Genomic DNA, 19283 nt, shown 5'->3' on the forward strand with positions numbered 1-19283 from the left:
AAATACTGAAACCTCTAACCTGAAACCCATACATTAATCATTTAGAAAGACAACTTTTTTTTCATTTAAATTATGAAGTTGAGGCTTTTGCAGCTGCAAAATGACCTACAAAGGTTGCAGGTTGCCTTTTTATTTCAGTCTTTTAATTTTCGAAATGTCTGGGCTTTTTCTGTTTTACTGAAGGATATTTGATTTCATATGCAGTCCTTGCTGTAATGGCGCATTCTATACTGTCAAATGACAAGTTCAGGTCACCTCTGTTTCACCTAAATCATTGACAGCTTCTTTCAAAACTGTTTTGCTGGACATGCAATAAATACTTCAATTTTGTTGAAAGTTTGATGGTCCATCTATTATACAATTTTAATTTTTGTGTGTTGTGTGGATCCATCTGCTCGGTACAAATAATACATTCGTAATAACTTTTTTTTCTTATTGACAAATTGACACTTTCCTTGACACTTCTGCAACATGACATTGGGGTGAAAGGGGATCCAATAGGGGTGTTCAATGCAGCTGATTTCAGATGTCTTTCTGGGCTTCTTTTCCTCAGAAGATCTGCTTTGAAGCATAGGTAATAACTGTTTATGTAAACAATGAAACATCATATAAATATCCTATTGAAATTTTTTTTTTAAGTTTTAGTTGGGAATATTTATATCAAGATCATAATATCTCATATCTGGTAACATACATTCAAATGTATTGAAGGTGAATTAATGAATAATTGAGGCAGAGAATGGTTGCGTCCCTGTTTTTAATGCATTTCTGCAGTGAGACAATATTCCCAGACTATTTAAACAACTATCTGTACAGATGTGGCTTTGTACAGAATTTGTTTGTACAAGTAGTTTATGAGATATTAAGTTTTACGTTTAAATACTTGCAAGCCAGTGGGAGCTGTGAAGTGCCAGAAAAGAGTCATATAAATACAGTGTGAAGGGTCAGCAAAAGAATGACCTTCTGTTCGAACTTTGCTTATTGCCTCACAGAACCGGAAATGGCGTAGAAACACCTTTATATCAGTATTTCAGTCCAGTCCACAAAAAAGTTGATTTGAAACTGCTTATGTTGTGCCAGTTTTCAGTATGAGAGAATCCAGTACTTTTTCTGGATTTGTAACGAAAACATATAATATCACTTGTACTTTATTAATCTAGGCACATATAAGCGGCCTTATGCAGTATAACAAAATGGGTGGCTAAGATACATGAGCAAATGAGGTTTAATACAGATGCTTCATATTTGATTCATGCAGTCACTTCACTACGACCATTAATTTATATCAACCATATAATTTGATATGTAATATATATAAAATATAATTTCACAGCATGTTTTCAACTTATTTTTTATTGGCTATTAACTATACTTTTTAATTCACCATGAAAAATGTTTTGCATTGTCTTTCAATAAACCTAAACCAAATGAATGGTTTGATAATGACCAAGATGATGTCACTGTAACATTCGTTATGTATTGAATGAGCTTTATTTGTATTACGATCGGAATGTGTGCAGCACAAGTATATTTCCATAAGGATGACATGGCTGAAGTCGCAATATTAATAGATACAATCCGTCTGTGCACAAATGTGTCATAATAAATCCCAGCAATCGAGTCATTTTCATTATCTTTTATCCAGTTTTGCTGTCATAGCATTGCGGTTCTAAAAATATATATGAATTTATAAAAGATGGCTTCTTGAATTGAGTTTATCCATGGCAAGCAATTTCTTTAATACAATTTATTAATGGGCTTGTAACACAAAGAAACATTCCAGCGTTTGATAAAATATTATTTAGTCATTTTTTTGTTTTACATTTTCACCGAGTTTAAGGTAAAAGGCACAGTCCGTTCCACGTGGCAGGGTTTAAAAGTAGTTGACCACCCGGCGGATGGACTGGATGTTGGCGTTCTGGCCCTGCCATTCTGTGTGACTGCAGTAGTTTCCTCTCTCCACGATGTACATGCGTCCCCGGAAGTTAGGCTCCTCATACATTACCCAGCTGTTGACAGAAATAACAGACACTGGATAGAACTCAGTGTAAACTCCCCCAGACGGATTGTTTGTAGCATAAAATGGCATCCGTGCCCATAATACAGGCAGTACATTCAAGTACATTCAAGTACATTTTCAAATTCCATGCATCGAAGAGGGGTTGCAGAGAGCAACTCTGTATTGACCAGGAAATTACTAGCTTCTACATAAGAAATGGAAATGAGAATTGCATCGCTCAAATAATTGGAGAATGCCTTAAATGAGCATTGTCCATGTTACTGAACTTCTTGAATAGTTTTTTTTAATTTTTATTTTATTTTCCAGTTGCACAGTCAATACGACAGAGATACTTTTAAATAATAATAATTCTCAGTTCCCCATAACTGATTTTTTTGTGTCAATACATAGTGTATCTGCTGGCTGTGTAATGGAACCAGTCTTTTCATTTCAACTGTACATAGTTGGTTGCTTTCAGTGATTGCTTTTAGATATCTTTGTAATATGAGGATTGATTTCAATACTGTTTGTGGTGCACGCAAAGACTGAAAGGACTATAGCTGAGTGTAGCTTGGATGTACTGCCAGTAGTCTGCCTGTATGCATGCATGCACTGTATGTGAATAAGTTATCCATAAACAAAAGAAAAAAAGAAAAAAAGCCTAACTGGGAACAGGGTTAGGAAATTATCTTTAGACACAGAGCGTCTGTTTCTTGTTTTTACCTGTTTCACAATGCAAAATTGGATTGTCCCTAACGAATAAACAAATGAAATTGTAATTTGGTATGACTTATTATTCAGAATGACTAATGCCTGATTTTGTGTATCTCACTTGGCCACAGGGCAGTTAATCATATTTATTGCGGGAAACATAACTCTGTGGAAATAGGAGACACAAATATTCATGTGACACAAATATTGAACATGGCAGGGGCAAGTAGTGGATATCTGGATGGCTTGAAATTATATATATATATATATATATATATTTATATATATATATATATATATAAAATCCATCCATTGTCTATCCCCACTTATCCTGGACAGGGTCGCAGGAGGTGCTGGAGCCTATTCCAGTGGGCATTGGGCGAGAAGCAGTCACTATTGCAGGGCACACACACCATTCACTCACCATTCGCTCACACTCATATTTAATGAGTTTATTTACAGGATTTAAACCCAGGAAAACAACCTTAATGTCTATGCTGAAAAAGTATTCAGATTTCGTCTCACTTTTTGAAATTGGAACATCCAGTGCCCTGATCTAAATGACAAACTCAATTTCATCTGATTTCACATGTATATTCCCTGACACTTGCATGTTATTCATTTTGTGAGAATTTGTTTTCACAAATTGAATGGCCTGTGAATTTTGCTAAATCACTTTAGAAGTCACTGTAATTTATGTTGACACATGCCCAAAAATGATTCCAAACAAGCAATGGGAACCATGCTGGAATACTTGCTCAGAGTGTTCTAATCAACCAGGGGGAACATGCTGCACCAGACAGAGTGTACACTTTTAAACTTTTGGCAAATAATCTAATACCTCAGTAATGACTCAGAGATAGCAATATCCCTTACCAACCTGCTCATTCTTCATTGCCAAAGTTATTTCAAAGAGAATTTTGAGAATTTTCCAATACGCTGAACATAGAAAATGCTGATATGCACACAGTATATGATACATACAACAAGGGGAACCAGATTGGGTACTTACGCTCCGTCACCATAAACTTTAATGGAATTGATGCAGTTCTTGCTGAAGCCACGGCTCTGCAGGAAGGGACAGTCTTCACACAGCTCCACACACTGCCCAGAGAAGTTGCAGCCCTCAAACAGCTCCATTCTGTAGTTCTCACCATGCTGATCAAAAGAAACCGTTGTCAGGGGCCTATCATACAGGCAATTCACAGAAGTTGGTAACTGCACATTGACTGTACTGAAAACTCAATGCAGGTATCTCAATGGGCTTGATAACCAATGTCAGTGTAGAGATAAACCAGTTCAGTAAATTTGCTTAACCCCTGAGAATAGTTTTATTGGTTCTTGGATGAATGAATAAAGGAGTATTCATTCCTTGGTATATATACAAAACTGGAAGGAACTGCATGATTCATATTTATAATGCAAAACTGTGTACAGAACATATGTAGTTTGTTAAGAAAAATATGTATCCACTCTCTGCTTTTGAACTTTTCTTACAACTGCAGTCATCTGATTATGTCAAGGAACACTTAAAAAATAAACTCTCCACTATGCTCATTCAATTTGACAGAACTACATGAACCACTCCTCTAAAAATAATTAAGCCTGTCCACTTAGTGGCTAAATATGGACCTTCACTCTATTCCTGTCAAATTAATGCAGGCCCTGTTGCTCTCCTACTGTATAATTAAGTCATTATGGATTGTGTATGCATGCACAATGATTCTCCATTTAGTTAATTTCTCATAAGTTATTCCAAAATTAAGCTGAAATGAACTTTCCTGGCAGATGGCACTGTTCTCCACAACCTACATTAAGTCATCAGATATTTATCATATTTTAGTGAAACTTCTTAAACATGACAAAGGACCCAGTGACCACAGCCAAAAAAAATTTAAATGTGTTCCAATGAACAGCTGCCATGAACAGTGTGGACTGTTAGGTATTTCTGTGGTAATCACATATCATTGTGAGTTTGATAATCTCTGAAATTCACTTGCGTAATTATGTTAATTTAAGGACAAAACAGTCTAGTACTTATTTTGTATGCATCCCAAGGCTACTAAAAATAGGAAGAGTAAAGCAGCAATAATCCAATTCAGGCAAAGAGATGCATTTATATTTTGGTGAATCCTGCCGGCAACAAAAACCCCTTCAGTGCTTCCTCCCAGGCCTCACCATCCTGATGGGTTTGCAAGAGCCCATGTGGTCATTGTGGGCGTTCCAGCGCTGGAACTCGGGGTACTCGCCGCGCTCCAGGATGTACTGCTGGCCCTTGAAGTCGGGGTGATCGTAGCAGTTCCAGGCCCCGCTCTCCACGCGGATGGAGTTGACGCGGTTCATGAAGCCCCGGTCCTGGAAGTTATCGCAGTCGCCAAAGACCTCCAGCTTCCGCCCCGTGAAGCACTTCCCCTCGTAAAACATAATCTGGGTGAAGAGACGACAACAGCCAATTACAGCAGTGGTGTTTGGATACGTATTTCAGCGAGGGCACAAAAGTGTATATGAGCATTCATAGTAGCACGATCTAGTGCCCTGTGATGCCCTTAGCACTATGCTAGGGATACTGCGTCTATATATAAGGACAGTGGACAGTGGCATGGCTCATTTATTTAAACAAAACATTGCTGCCATTGTTTGTCTTTTTTGTCTGCTGTGGATATATTGGTTTTTAGGCTATATCACTACAAATAAGCTTCAAAATAAAACCCTGCATCCATCAATTTAATATGCCTTTTGCCTCTTACTGATCTCCAATTCTTCAAACTCATACATGTACTGTATCTGTTCTGTATTAACTTCTTCAAATTTTTCAGCTGAAAACTACAAGATTCTTCATTGGTTTGAAAGTGAAAATCCTAAAGAGCGCTAATTCCTACGTGTTCAGAAATATACAGCTGATTTTAAATCCATTCAAAATTGCTCATTCCTTTGAAGTGTTGTTTCCATTAAACTGGTAACTTGGTGAAGAAGCATCCAGAGTTCTTGTGATGAACATTATAGGATACTGTGGGGGTGGATATCATATGCAAATTATTATATGTATCCGTGTCAACAGTCCATAGCAACAGCAATGTCCCCAGCATACTGCAGTGTCTCCCGCATCAGGACCCATATCCTTAGGGTTGGACGTACTCGTTGATAGCAAAGACAGTGGGGTAGCCTGGGTACTTACCTTTCCTGAGTACTGCGACATTTTCCCCCGGATGCTGTCCAAACCGAGCCACAAGTGAGACAGTGTGACAGTGGAAAAAGTTGGACAGCCCAATATATATGGCTGGGGGAGGGTTCCGTAGCATCGCGAGGCTAACGCAACAAAGACTTAACAATGGAGGGTTTAGAGGTTTTGCTTCATGGACAGTTTCCCTTACATTTGTCACTGCTGATTCTGGAATTTGCGTTTCAGGGCCAGAGAGATGGGACAAAGGATTATGCTTGGACGGAGTTTTGCGGGCCTATTTTGCACATGCTTCTCTTATCCGGCACTCTCCTGCCAACTTGGGCTCAGCACACACAACATGGCAGACGTGGTGTCATATCAGAGGTAGCAACGAGCAATAGCAGTACCAGCAGTCTCATCCAGCTGCATTTACCACTGCAGAGATAAAGCAGGAGAGAGGACGCCTGAGAATTAAGAGCACCTGTATCAGGTTTCTTAGTGGCATTGTAGGTGTAGGAAAATGGACTTGTAACAAGAGGGTTGCAGGTTTGAATCCAGGGTGGGGAACTCCAGTTGTACTCTTTAATAAGTTAGATGTAAAAAATAAAATGTATACAGTAAGCTGGATAATGGCCTTGTAAAAATGATCGGACGCTGCTTCTTACAAGCATGTTTTTTGTCCATTTGACCTATATCAATAATCTGACCTTAATTACCAATTGGATATAATTTCCACAACTTGCTTATATTTGGGGCAGTTTCTGACAGGAAGTTCCACCTGTGGGTTGTTAAAAGTAGCAGGTCCTTCTGAGCTCATCTTCAGGCGATCTGTGACTGTGTGAAGAAGTGGTCAGGGTGGGTGCTTTTGAACCAAATCCAAATTCAATAAATGGAACAGGAATCATTCCCTTGAATAGGGCCACATTACTTTGACTGTGTCAGTAAAAGTGCACCACAGGCTACGTGTAATAATAACATTTTATACGTTGTCCATCATTCTCTGCGTGCCAAAGAAGCCAATGAATTAATGGTAATTTATGAGTTCCCTTGTCAACTTTATAGGGTGAACATATTTACTGTCTTACAAGACAGTTAAGCTCTATTGACCAACAGATGGCCATGCTGAGACCACAGTGCTCTGTATTTGGAGGTCAGATACCCAATCTTCTCCAATGAATGCAATGGACTTATCATAAGATGGTGCGGCATCGATTGCTGCCAATAACAAAAAAAATTAAAATAAAAAACATTCACAGCATTGACAGACAAGGAGCACACAACTGGCTTGTGAAATGTATCACAGAAATGAAAGGACATAAGTTTAAAACCACAGTTCCACCAATCAACACATTTATAGTAGGTTACAGAATATGTGATTAAACTAGGGGTTATTTCACAAAGCAGTATTACTGAGTTAGCCGGATAACTGCGCTGAGTAAAACCCGGAACAGCTGTTTTTACTTCCATCTATGTTCCAGTTTCTTTCCAGGGTTTTACTCTGTGCAGTTATCCTCTCAGCAATCTTGCTTTGTGAAACAGGGCCCAGGATAGGTTAATTGGCAGGATAGATCAGCTGCACTGCACATCCTCCAAACTAAACCCTGCAAGTGAAGGAGAAGATGTTGCAGAGCAGTCCTCAGGGATCTCCAAAGCATCGTCACACAAATATGGATTCTGTACCCTGGATCCATTACAAGATCCTGTAAGGTGATCTCTGCGGGATCTAATCAAAACACTCAGCATCTGAAACCTGATAATACCTGATAAGGAGACATCAGAGTAAGAGCTGGGCCATGTATCGAGCGATAAAAATAATTCTATTACAATCGCAACCTTCCCAGTCAGCAACTCTGGGAGAGGCAAGGACCATTAGAGGAGAGATTCATGCCAGCGAGGGAAGAGAATCAATGATGCTGTTTTTTTTTTCTTTTTGCTTTCAGCGGCTCAAACTCCCAGCCCAGCAAAAACAGTAAAATTAGGACAGTAGGAAGTTTCACAAATACTTGTGAAATACCATCTCTAATAGGACCTAGCAGCAACCAATCTCAATGGCTAAAAATGTCCAACTGCTTAGTCATACTCAATTGACACTTTTTATTCTACAAAATTTGAAAAATGATTTTTCGTTTTGTTTTTTCAACAAGTGCTACATGTAATGAATATTCCTTTGCAAACGATTCCATTCATTACAGACCAAAAAGCGCATACAAATTGTCACAGTACATTACATATTAGTCATATTATTTTCCACATTTCAGTTCTATCTACAGCCACTTCTTATTACATCTAGACACAGAGAAAATTTAAAATAATCCATCCACCTCTATTGATTCCTGCAGCAAGATACATATCCTGGACTGTATGTAACCCGTGGCAGACAAGCCCAGGTCTTTCTTTTGTGTTCAACACACCACCTGGAAACTGAAGAAAACCCACCTCACGTGCAGTAGTCTGACAACACTTCCCAGTCATGCCGACCCAACAGAACCAGCTGACTACAACCATCAATCAATACACAGCACAGCTCCAATAATCACCCACAGCACCACTGAAGATCATTGCTGGTAAACAGGGAACACACTTCACAGAAAGCCACCCATTTGTAGGGTTACATTTTGGATGATTACACCAGACACCAAGATATTTTGAAAGATTAAACTTGTCAGACAGCGGAAAATACGTGAAAAGTCACGGAACAATGAGACATAAATAAATTCAGTGAGAATCACCTTAGGTATATAATCTCTCGAATGGATAGATGTTGTAAAAAATGTTGTGACTCCACTTCCAGTAGCTTTTCATTCCCACAAGCACTTGTCTTTTTTTACTTCTATCATTAATTATCACCTTAAATTTGAAAACCAGCAGCTGTGAATGTGTGACATCACCCTGGTAACAGCACACTGCTACAGTAAAGAGGGTTGAGCATCAGCTATTCATCAGGGCTAATCGCATTACCATGAGAATGCAGTCAGACACAAGTACGTGAGCTTTTTAAAATCTACGCATTCATCCTCTATGCAAGGAATGCTGATCTACTTATCTTTCTACTTATCTTTTGTTCCACCATTTCCTCACATATCCACAATTATCCCATTGTCTATTTAATTTGAAAAGGCCAGCACAGTATTTTGATTATTTGAATATATTTATTTGAGATTTACTGCCATTTAATCTGATGTGTCCTCTTTTCTGATCAATACACATTTTTACTTGCACATACATTAAAACGTTTCAGTGTATGCTGCTTTTTCAATAGATCAATATTGATGAGAGATTTTCAGCCACTAATGGGAGCTTGCTCAATGGAAAACTACTCAGATGTTAGGAATGTGCCCTTCAAAACTCTGACCCAGGTCTGATAGTGCCCTCAATCTAATTTCTTACGTATTAGGAACAATGTTGTCACACACTGTGTGACACCCCTGAGAGGGAGATGTAGGGGGACCAGGTTTTCAATGTAATTTGCCACATGGAGAAAGAGAGAAACGTACAAAACACAAATTAACAAAAAATTTCACCCTTCCCTCTCAAGGGTTCTGGGCAAAAATAATACACTAAAACAACAAGACAAAAGAGGTTAAAACTCAGCGACAGTTTTTCAGCTGGCCAGCTTTTCAGTTGACCAGCTCCTCCACTTTTCAGCTTTTTTTTTGCTCTCACTTTGTGTTCACAAACAAAATTAACTCTCCAACTCAAACACACTCTCACCCTCTCTGCATGTGTCATCCCCGTACCATAGAGAAGAGCATACTTTCAAGCACCTGGACTGACTAGTTATCACAACCCAGGTGTGTGCACTCTCTACACTGGCAAGCATGGCTGAGGCCATACTATATGACTTCAATTTCTGTTGATGAACTTGGGTTAGTCTTTGGTAAAAGTAAAAAAATATGTAAGAAAAAATCTACAACCCTGTAGCCACACTCTATTCAAAGTCTTTATATTAAAAATAATAAATGTGAGATTTTCACAAGAAAAATGAGACACAACCATAGCTATTGACTTAAATAATAGTGAAACTTTGCCGCTTTAATGATTACAATCAAAAATGATTTCAACAACATTCACTACACAAAAAAAAGAATGTTGGCAACTTTATAATTATAATTATGGCCATATTCTTTAAGAAATACAATATACAAATCGAAAATGAGAGGGGGAAGTATAGAAAAGAAAAATAAAAGCTTAAAATGAGAGGAAACGTAAAGTTCTATCTTTTATCTTTCACGTCAGGGGCTGGTTTAAGCAAGGTGTGGTGGGACAGCGAGTGGAAGCAGGTCCATCCAGAGCTGAGGGAAGCCTATTCGTCCATCTGTAAATATCTCCGTCCTACTTAAAAAGAAAAAAAGAAAAAAGAAAATGCCAAGTATATCTGGAGGAAAACAGGCAGTTAAGCCTCTTCAAGTAGAGGGATATCCCAGTGTCCAGTGCTGTGATCAGTTGGAGGAAGGGAAGGAAGGGGTAGAAAGGGGGGGGGGGGGTTGGAATTGGGGGTGGAGGGGCTGTCTACATCAGGGAGCAGGACGTCCTCCCCTGCGGAGCGCCCCCATCAATCTTCTCCGCCTCCAGGATTATCCTCTTGAACACCTCCACCGCGGTCTGAAACAGCACAGGAAAGCTCAGAGTCAAGCTGGTCTGACACAGCACAGTACAGCACCATACAGACAGAGCACAATCAACACAGTACAGCCACCGCAGCCCGAGACAGCACAGCTACCCAGCTCCCAGACAGATATTTCAGTCTTAAATCAACTCCTATAAAGTTCACTAGAACTCTCTTGGAATCTGCAGGAGCTACATTAACACTCAACACGTTATTTGCATGTTGGCTTTTGTACCATGCCATCTATTGCACCTTTAACCGACATGAATGTGCTTCTGGTTGTCAGACAACCGTTTATGTATCTAATGAGCAACATCATGTTTCTGTAAACCTCAGCAGGGAGCCGGGTATCAGCTATTCAGTTCCACAGCAGAAAGTCTTCCAATGACACTCAAAAGAGCACAAATCTACAGTTCCATCTCCTAAACACGTAACTCGCATTCAACAGTGAATTATGTGTCATCATGTGCAACATCCTTCGGAGGTGTCGCATTCCTAATTTCCCGCTCTCATCTTTTCAGTGCACTTCCTAATAAAAGATACGGGCTGTGTTCCAAACTGTGTTTGCTGTGTTCTATCTAGAGCAGTGCGATTTGGTCTATTATGCTCTAGATAGAACACAAGTTCACAGTTCGGAGCACAGCCACAGTCTCCGTGTAGTTGAAGAGGATTGTCTCTACAGTGAAAGAGTGCTAGCACACAACAGCGGGACAAAATATTGTGCTGCACTGCAAGTGCGTATATCAACGTCACCCAGGGTGGCTGGCAGAAGAACACAACCAGCTGTGGTCTGGGAGATTTTCTACTCGCACAGCAGACTTAGAACCCACTGTACTATATCATATTATAATGAACTGAATTCTGGCTTCTTGATGCACTGAGAAATCGCTCAGCTGAAAGGACAGCCTAGTGTTAAACACATAAATCAATTATTTATCATAAATGCATATGATATACTTGATATATTATTCAGCAAAAAGGTAGGTTGTTAGCCCCATGATCATGGCAAATCGGGAACTGTACAGTAACATACCACAGAAGCAAAATTATCGAGATAATCATAGCTCACTTATAATTACTGACTTTTCTTTTGAACTTTATTACAGTTTGATAATCACAGGAATGCATGAAAAAGCAACTGATTTAATTGAAATGGGGGTAAAATGAGAAATTAAAATGCAGGTTTGCATGAGCAATAAATTGATCCCCATCTTGGTAGGCCCACAAGGAAGATCGTGCTTCAAAAACAAAAGCACAAACATAAAGGAAACACTTTTTCAGGAAAAGAAATTCAAATGAGAGGAAAGCTGTGGTCTGCACAGTCATCAAAAAGCAGGGATACCAGTACTAGTGCTAGTGCTATCAATTTACTAATGTAAAGTTCATTTAGAGTATAAAAAAATGTTGCGTTCAAGAAATGTTGACAGGGAAATTATACAGTGACTGATGGTCAGTGACTAGCCAATCAAAGCTCATTAAACCCGAATGGCTACAATTACCTTAAACAAACAAGGTGTTCAAACGCATCCATCTAAGGTCGTTCTTTGCCGGAGGACACCAGCAATAGGCCGAGTACTATGCAGCAGGTAATTTCAGATTAATCACGCCATCATTTAATGTGTTGTGCTGCCTCCAAGATTAGTGTAACGCAGTACTTCAGATCAGCGCACTGACACATCCCTCCCCAGCTGACTGAATCATTTTTGTGATCAATCTGTATAGCTCCTTCCACAGAAACCTCATTCTTTTTAAAGACTCTGTACTTTACTGCATACCACTTTGTTCCTTGTGTGATTCTCGCTTTGCGGAAGCAAAGAATACAGTGCATCCGAAGGACAAAGCTCTCAGGTGTGTGAATTCTCTTTGTTGTTTCATTACATTAAAGCGGAAGGCTGTTCCGCGACCTTCAGTCACCGGTTATTCTCCAGCTGCTGGCAGGAGTCAGGCGTGTCCTCAAATAACCCAGGGTGCTTCTTTCTCTTCAATGGGCAAGAAGCCAGCCACTCCATCAAGCAAGTCTACCCACTATGCTAACAGAAACAAGAACCTTGTATATAATAAATGCTGCAGGTATTACCCATCATAAGAGTGTGCTTATTGTACTGTATAACCTTGAGCACTTTATTGTCCACTGGTCTCAGTGCTTGAATATGACACATAAAACTCTCTGGTTTAGGACAAACATAAACTGTAGATGTTGAAATTTGCACAGAAAAGCCTTTTTTCATACCTCTAAGCAACAATTTGTTCTTGGTTCCTCCCATTAAGAGGACAAGGCCAATCTGCTTCAGTGATTGGCAAAGTGGAATTGCGCCTTGAAAAAATGATCCCTCTGGGACGCAATTACAGCTCACACTTCCCTTTTTAACTGGTGGGGGGTTGTGGGTTCCGGGTGTTTCCGAAGTCCCTCCCCAAGGTATTTAACGGCAATGAAGTAATGGCCACTTATGGAAACACTTGTGGAAAAGGCTGCACGTCCATCCACATTCTTAAAAACTATTAACCTTTTCCAGAGGCATCTTTGACGTTTCAAGCCTTTCGAAAATGAAAGGAAAGAAATGTCTGCATTAACTGAAGCGGGGGATGGGGTGCGGGGGGGAGGGGGGGCGGGGTGGTTTTGAAAGCTTCACTAGCCTGTGGAGTCCCTGGTGGACCCGGAGCTCAGCTTTCAAGCCTCGAGGCTGACTGATAGGTTTAACTGGTGAGCTAACCCGCTGAAAATGTAATGCCTCTCTGCAGCCAGGGTCTTCTCTCTGAGGATCTAAAGGCTCTAAACAGGCAGGCACACGGATGCCACCGTGTCAGACCAAGCCTGCGTGGCCGGGCTCTCCGCGTGACCCCCTCAAGGTGAACACCGCGAGAATGCTAATGTCAGGGCTGCGGATGTAAACTTGCTGCCCGGAGGAATAAGAGGTGAAGGACGAATGCATAAAGAGCACATTGGCGATGCGCGAAATCTAAAGCCGCCCACGTCTATTTCAGGACAAGAAGAGGAAAGCCGTTGGGAATGATAAATACTGTGGGCTCTCGGCTTTTTCTTTTTTCTTCCCCGCTGCAGTGTAAGGGGCAATTCAGGTCCATGCCCGCACTCATTATGAAGGCAAAATGATGGGTTATTAGAGGAACAATCAAATGGATTATGAGAAAAACACACGAGCCTAGCAAAGTGGCACCATTCAGTGAGACGTGAGCAAATGGAGGCTCGCAGAGCGGGGCGGAATCGTTAAAGGAGGTCAGTAAAGAGACAAGGCGGAGGTGTACAAGCGTGCATTACGAGGTCTCAAACCCGGCGTGAGGAAAGGGAGGAGAAATGAGGCGGGAAACGAAGGGGAGACGTGGAGAGGACAGGTCCCGGCGGGGTCTCAGCGAGCCATTACCTGGTTCTCTTTAGCGGAGGACTCCATAAACGCTGCATTCCAGGAATCTGCCAAGGCCTTCCCCTCTTCACAACTGATTACCCTACAAAACACATCACAGAGAAACCTACTGTGTTAATGCCATACCTATTAAAACAGTTCAGCCCTTGCTCTGTCATTGCTCAATTGGCACCCTTTGCTTTCTTCACATTCATACCAGAAACATTTTTGTGTGTGACACACATAAATGGGTCAGCTGCAGGAAATATGAAAATATTGTTATCCAGGTGAACACTCCACAGCCAGTCACATTGCATTTAACTGACATGTCAGGCAGGTCAATTGTTTTTATTGGTATTGTTATATGTCAAAAATACTCTGATTGGGTGAGGGGGGTCTACTACACAGAGACTGCAATTGCTTTCTGATGACTCGGAGAAATCTCGGATGTCGAAACGTCAGTCAACCTGTTCTATTAAAGGTGCTTTGATTTCTGAGCGCTGAGTGCTTCAGCTCTCCTTATTTTGGGTTAGTCCCTGTGAAGTTTCCAGGATAATGATTTTTCTTTCCTGCAATTAACCCGGTTGGAGCTCATGAAACATGCTTGGCATAATTAAACTGCACTGCACCGTTATAGTACCCTAATGCTGGCTTCACTAGTAAAATATCTGAGTGTAAAATACACTGCTCACAAAAGAGTGTGTGCAACACTGGACAACAGCAACTCATTCTGATACAAAAACTGACCAACAAAGAAAAAGATGAGAGCCTAAATGCTCTTCTCCATAGATGCATGGATGCCAAGTCCTCATAAAATGACTTAACCAGTAGAAATGAGGAATAATGTTCTGGAGTAGTTGTCGCAAGAGTAATGTAACACAAGGAGAGCAAAGTGTTAACTGCACTACTGAAAGGCCAGTGCAAATGGACAGCTAAAACACACTGCACTGAAACTGCTGACTGCAGCAGCATCCGATAGGCCATCCCGCACTGAATTACTGCTGTACAAAAATCAATACAATGTAAGGGCAGAGCCTCAGGCTTCTGGGCATACCTGCGCATACCTGTCCCTCCATAAATGGAGAGACTTTTTTCCCTGACATAATGCCAAAGGGTTTCTTATAAGGAACTTGTGTTGAGAAACAATGGTGGAACTCTTACTTGTGAAAATCAATACCACACTAGATGAAAATTTAATGTGACAATGTAAAGTTATGTAACCATTTATGAGATAGGTAACAACATTAATGTAATTGCTGAGAAACAAAGTACTGTGTTCAGACAAATTTATCATGAATATGGATGACTGCATCTGAAATAATAATAATAATCATAATAACACAACAGTCTGCATTTCTGCTACGAGAGCTGTAGAGGGGACAATGGAACATATCTTGGCGTCTGTGTGGATCTGTGAATGACGTCACTTCCTGCCATGCATGAGAATAAGCTTCCTGTTGTAAAACGTTAATGCCCTATTTCCTGCTTCGGGCCCGATGGAACGGCGAGAGGGTGCTCGCTGACCCATTTCTGTGACGCATTGCAACCAGTTTCCGATTCCAACCAGGCCTCTGGGAGCTGCTGAATATTCAGCGTCAGACCTACGGATCCTGCACCACGCAGCCGTTCCGCAGAGCATTAGTCAGAATACACTAAGTACAGGAGCTGGAGGCTCGTTCCCCAGCGTACAGAAGCCTGAAATACAGCAAGAGCCTGGAAACTAAGGGCATGCTGCAGCCCAGAGCCATTAGCATATGAATGACTACAGCATGGAGCCTGTGAAATAGATCTAGCCAAAACCCAAAGGCTTCAGGCCCACACATACAGTAGACCCAACATTTTAACTGGTGCCCACTAAAAAGAGATGTGTGGGAAGCTGCAGGTATTTAATTAATTACATGCATATAGAACCAAGGGATCAAAATGGTGGTGAAGGTAGGAATATTATAGATACTCCATGAAATAGGCAAAATGATTTAAAAATGGTATTTTATTCAACACCAATCTTAAAAGAACTCCATTCACCACTACAAACACAAACCTGCACATCATTACCACCCAGTAAAGAAAGTGGCTCTACTGTCGTGGAGACCTGCCATCTCAAACCCATCTCAGCATTTTAATCTCCCACAAACGCTCAGCCCTCCAATTGGCTCATTCAGCCGCTCATCAAAACCACGCTCCACGTTCTGGGGGTTGGTGTCGAAAAGCGCACGCTCTGTCAGGCGTCCCCCGAGCGTACCGCAGCACCGTCAGACGGGCTAGCGCATTTCCGTCCCCGGCCGCTACGTTTCCGGACGACGCGACGTACCGTTCCATGTGTAGGTCTTTCTTGTTTCCGACCAACATAATGGGCACTCTGTGGAAGGAGAAAAAAAATACAGCCAATCACTTTGCGAGCAGATGGTGCGAATCTAAATCCAGTTTAAGAAATGGGGGAAATACTTACTGAACTTTTCCCACCATATCCAACAATTTTTCATGGATAACTTTTACTACTTCAAAACTGTAAAACAAGGATACAAAACAAGGGATTGTTAATGATTCAGAATACTAAAACACTTTCTCTGTCACTGATGAATACATGAGCCATGAATACATATAGCTACTTGAGGATGTATGTGTCCTGAGGTTAAAAAATTCAAACTACAGTTGTAAAAAACTAAAAAAAAATTACAAATCAGTTATGGCTTCAGTCAGAATATGGTTGCTTGCACATCACTAGTTTTCCCACATGATCCCAGAATGCATTTTGCAGCACCACTTACACACACATACTGGATGAAAAATGTAGAAACTAACCTTTAATCTGATGTCAATGCAAACAGTTGTATCGGCTCACCTAACATTTACATTTACACAAATCTTTATGTTCAAATGGTTCCTTTGTGAAAATGGAACCAATTTAACATTTAAATAGATTCATTTGGCAGCTGTTCTTTTCAAGAACTACTTGTACTTTTATACTAGTCATTACATAAAACAATCCTGCAATAACCACTGATACACACAAGTGCGCAGTGAAGAGGATGAATTAAAGCAGCCAAAGGTGAAAGCGCTATAACAGCAAACACGAAGTACACTGCTAATTAGAACTGGCTGAAGTTCAATCAACTGCAGTTAATGAGAAGAGGGAGGGGAGCCTGGGTTCAGGAAGCCAATACTGGTCTGCAGTGTACTATGGGTATAAACCTAGACAGCTAATGTTTCTGCCCAAGCTAAGACACTAGTCTAAGCCCTTGGCCTGGACTTCAGATAGGCGTATCCACATCCTCCTCTTACAGATGTGGGAGGGATGCTGCGGTACCACTCTCTCAGGCACAGTACTTTACAGACTCTGCATGAAGCTGCCTTTGAATGAACTAGTGGTTTGGAAAATTAGCAATCAATAGCTAGCTACCAGCACTAGTTGGCCATTCTACAGTCATGCTCAGTGCCAGTAAACATAGTTACAAGCTCACATTTTGCAATCAGCCAATCTATCGCAGGACACACACACCATCTCAGAGTGAAAACAAGAGGAAATTCACGGACAGGAGGAGAACATGCAAACTCCATTTTCGATGGATTCGAACCCATGACCTTCTTGATATGAGGCGACGGTGCTACCCACTGCACCACCATGCCACTATTCCTAATTGCATAGAAGTAGAAAACAGTCCCATGGAATTATCAGTCTTGCATAATAAATGCATCACTACACAATTCACAACAGAGGGGTGGCCTTACTAGGTCCTAGTTGTGAAATGAAAACACCAGACTGTACACAGTAGCACCCCTTGAGTGTGAACCAGCAGGTTAAACAAATTTCCTGGGTCATTTAATCGAATGGTCCGACTGCAGAAACGTCCTTTTGTGAACTGAATGAGTTCTCGTTGTGGAAAGTAGAGCGCGCACAAAGAGTTCCCCCCACTCGCCGGCAGACTCCCGCCCACCTGACGAGAAGCACAGCTTAACAATGCCGCAGGACCGCACCTGACGGATAAAAGGGGGTCAGCGTCCCACATTGCGGAGTGAAAAACACGCGGCGTCCACATGAATACGAACACTTTGATCAGAGCAATGCGAAAGGGCAACACTGTCTGAAAGCAGAGAGGCTTCATCGGGGAAGCTAACATACCCGCGCAACCTCCTCAGTGTCAGAGACACAACTCAACGCGCTGCGGCTTAACCAAAAGTAACACCCGCAGGATGAGTCACATCAGTCACTGCATCACATTAAACAAACGAGTACCAATTGGAGGTGAACATATTTAAATTAAACAACAGATTGAAATAAACCACCCATGGACGTACATCTAACTGCAATAAACACTGCAAGGATGTAGCATACAAAATGAAAATAAAGCCCTACAAATATCAACGAGACGTGTAACATTCACTGTTACCACTAAATTGGGTGGATTGCTCCAATACGCTGAAATATTCCAGTAAAATATGCTAAATATATGCAAAGCACTTTGCTCAAGGGTAAAATATCATCGGATCATTGGGGTATTATCGTGTTAAAGCATACCAATATCCAGTTAATTAGACTAAATTACATCAAAAGAAAAATCTCCTCCATTCCCACCCCTTAATCTTTTTAGGCATCATTCTGTCCTATGGGAAACTATGTTTATGGGCGATAATCCTTTGTAATGTTTATACAGGAGTTAGAGGAGTAGTTAATGAATGTTTAAATGTACTGGAATGTGTTTCACTTGGACAAGGCTGATAATGGCCTTACTTAAAAACAAAACGTGATAATCTTGTCACAACACGTAGAAATACTGATATTAATTTTGGCATTTGAGAAATTTATGATTTCCAACACAAATCGGCAATGCCCTTGATGTGTGCCTGTGTTAATTCCCTGGAAATAAGATTTGAAAATGAGATCTTTGGGCATAAAATAACAAATGACTACTTAAAATCACTAATTCCACTTAAATAATAATAAAAAATAAAAAAAACAGTTAAGTGCTTAAGATACTTCCACACACAACTGTGATCACCATAAACATAACTGAACACACACCCTCATCCAGGGTTACTTATAATAAATAAGCTATCAAAAAAACTTAAGAAAATATCACAAAAATACTACAAAGTATCCATTACCATAATGTTGTTAATGAAAATACACCACATGGCCAAAAGTATGTGGAAACCTGACATTCAACATCTCATCCAAAATTATGGGCATTAATATGGAGTTGGTCCACCCTTTGCTGCTAAAACAACCTACACTCTTCTGGGAAGGCTTTATACTAGATGCATTGCTGTATAGATTTGCTTCCATTCAGCCAGAAAAGCATTAGTGATGTTGGGCACTGCTTGGGTGATCAGGCCTGGCTCACTACTGGCTTTCCAATTGATCCCAAAGGTGTTGGATGGGGTGGAGATCAGGGCTCTGTACAGGCCACCGTTCTCGACAAAACCATTTCTATATGAACCTAGCTGTGTGCT

General features: G+C 40.7%; 2 protein-coding genes across 2 annotated transcripts in view; both read right to left on the bottom strand.

Moving 5' to 3' along the window:
* Positions 1-1732: 1732 nt before the first annotated feature.
* On the bottom strand, positions 1733-5993 carry crygn2 (crystallin, gamma N2). Its single transcript, XM_064331095.1, has 4 exons — positions 5886-5993; positions 4889-5137; positions 3723-3868; positions 1733-2009 (listed from the first exon to the last, which is right to left on the bottom strand). The coding sequence occupies exons 1-4, from the start codon at positions 5904-5906 to the stop codon at positions 1874-1876; spliced, it is 552 nt and encodes a 183-aa protein (XP_064187165.1). The 5' UTR covers positions 5907-5993; the 3' UTR covers positions 1733-1873.
* Positions 5994-9871: 3878 nt separating this feature from the next.
* rheb (Ras homolog, mTORC1 binding) overlaps positions 9872-19283 on the bottom strand; it is a 42888-nt gene continuing 33476 nt past the window's right edge. The window contains exons 5-8 of the mRNA XM_064331094.1: positions 16282-16338; positions 16144-16191; positions 13854-13935; positions 9872-10472 (exon numbers count right to left, since the gene is read on the bottom strand). Coding sequence (XP_064187164.1) covers positions 10380-10472; positions 13854-13935; positions 16144-16191; positions 16282-16338 — 280 coding nt within the window. The 3' untranslated portion in view covers positions 9872-10379. The remainder of the gene's footprint in view (positions 10473-13853; positions 13936-16143; positions 16192-16281; positions 16339-19283) is intronic.

This window comes from Anguilla rostrata, chromosome 4, assembly GCF_018555375.3.
Source record: "Anguilla rostrata isolate EN2019 chromosome 4, ASM1855537v3, whole genome shotgun sequence".
NCBI classification, from domain to species: Eukaryota; Metazoa; Chordata; class Actinopteri; order Anguilliformes; family Anguillidae; genus Anguilla; species Anguilla rostrata.

What these genes read in the sequence shown, in the direction of transcription:
- crygn2 (XM_064331095.1), bottom strand. Translation starts at nt 5,906, where the DNA reads ATGTCGCAGTACTCAGGAAAG. An exon ending in TGTCGCAGTACTCAGGAAAG is followed by an intron (nt 5,138 to 5,885) that starts GTAAGTACCCAG and finishes CTCTTCACCCAG; the next exon opens with ATTATGTTTTACGAGGGGAA. An exon ending in CTTGCAAACCCATCAGGATG is followed by an intron (nt 3,869 to 4,888) that starts GTGAGGCCTGGG and finishes TCTTTTGATCAG; the next exon opens with CATGGTGAGAACTACAGAAT.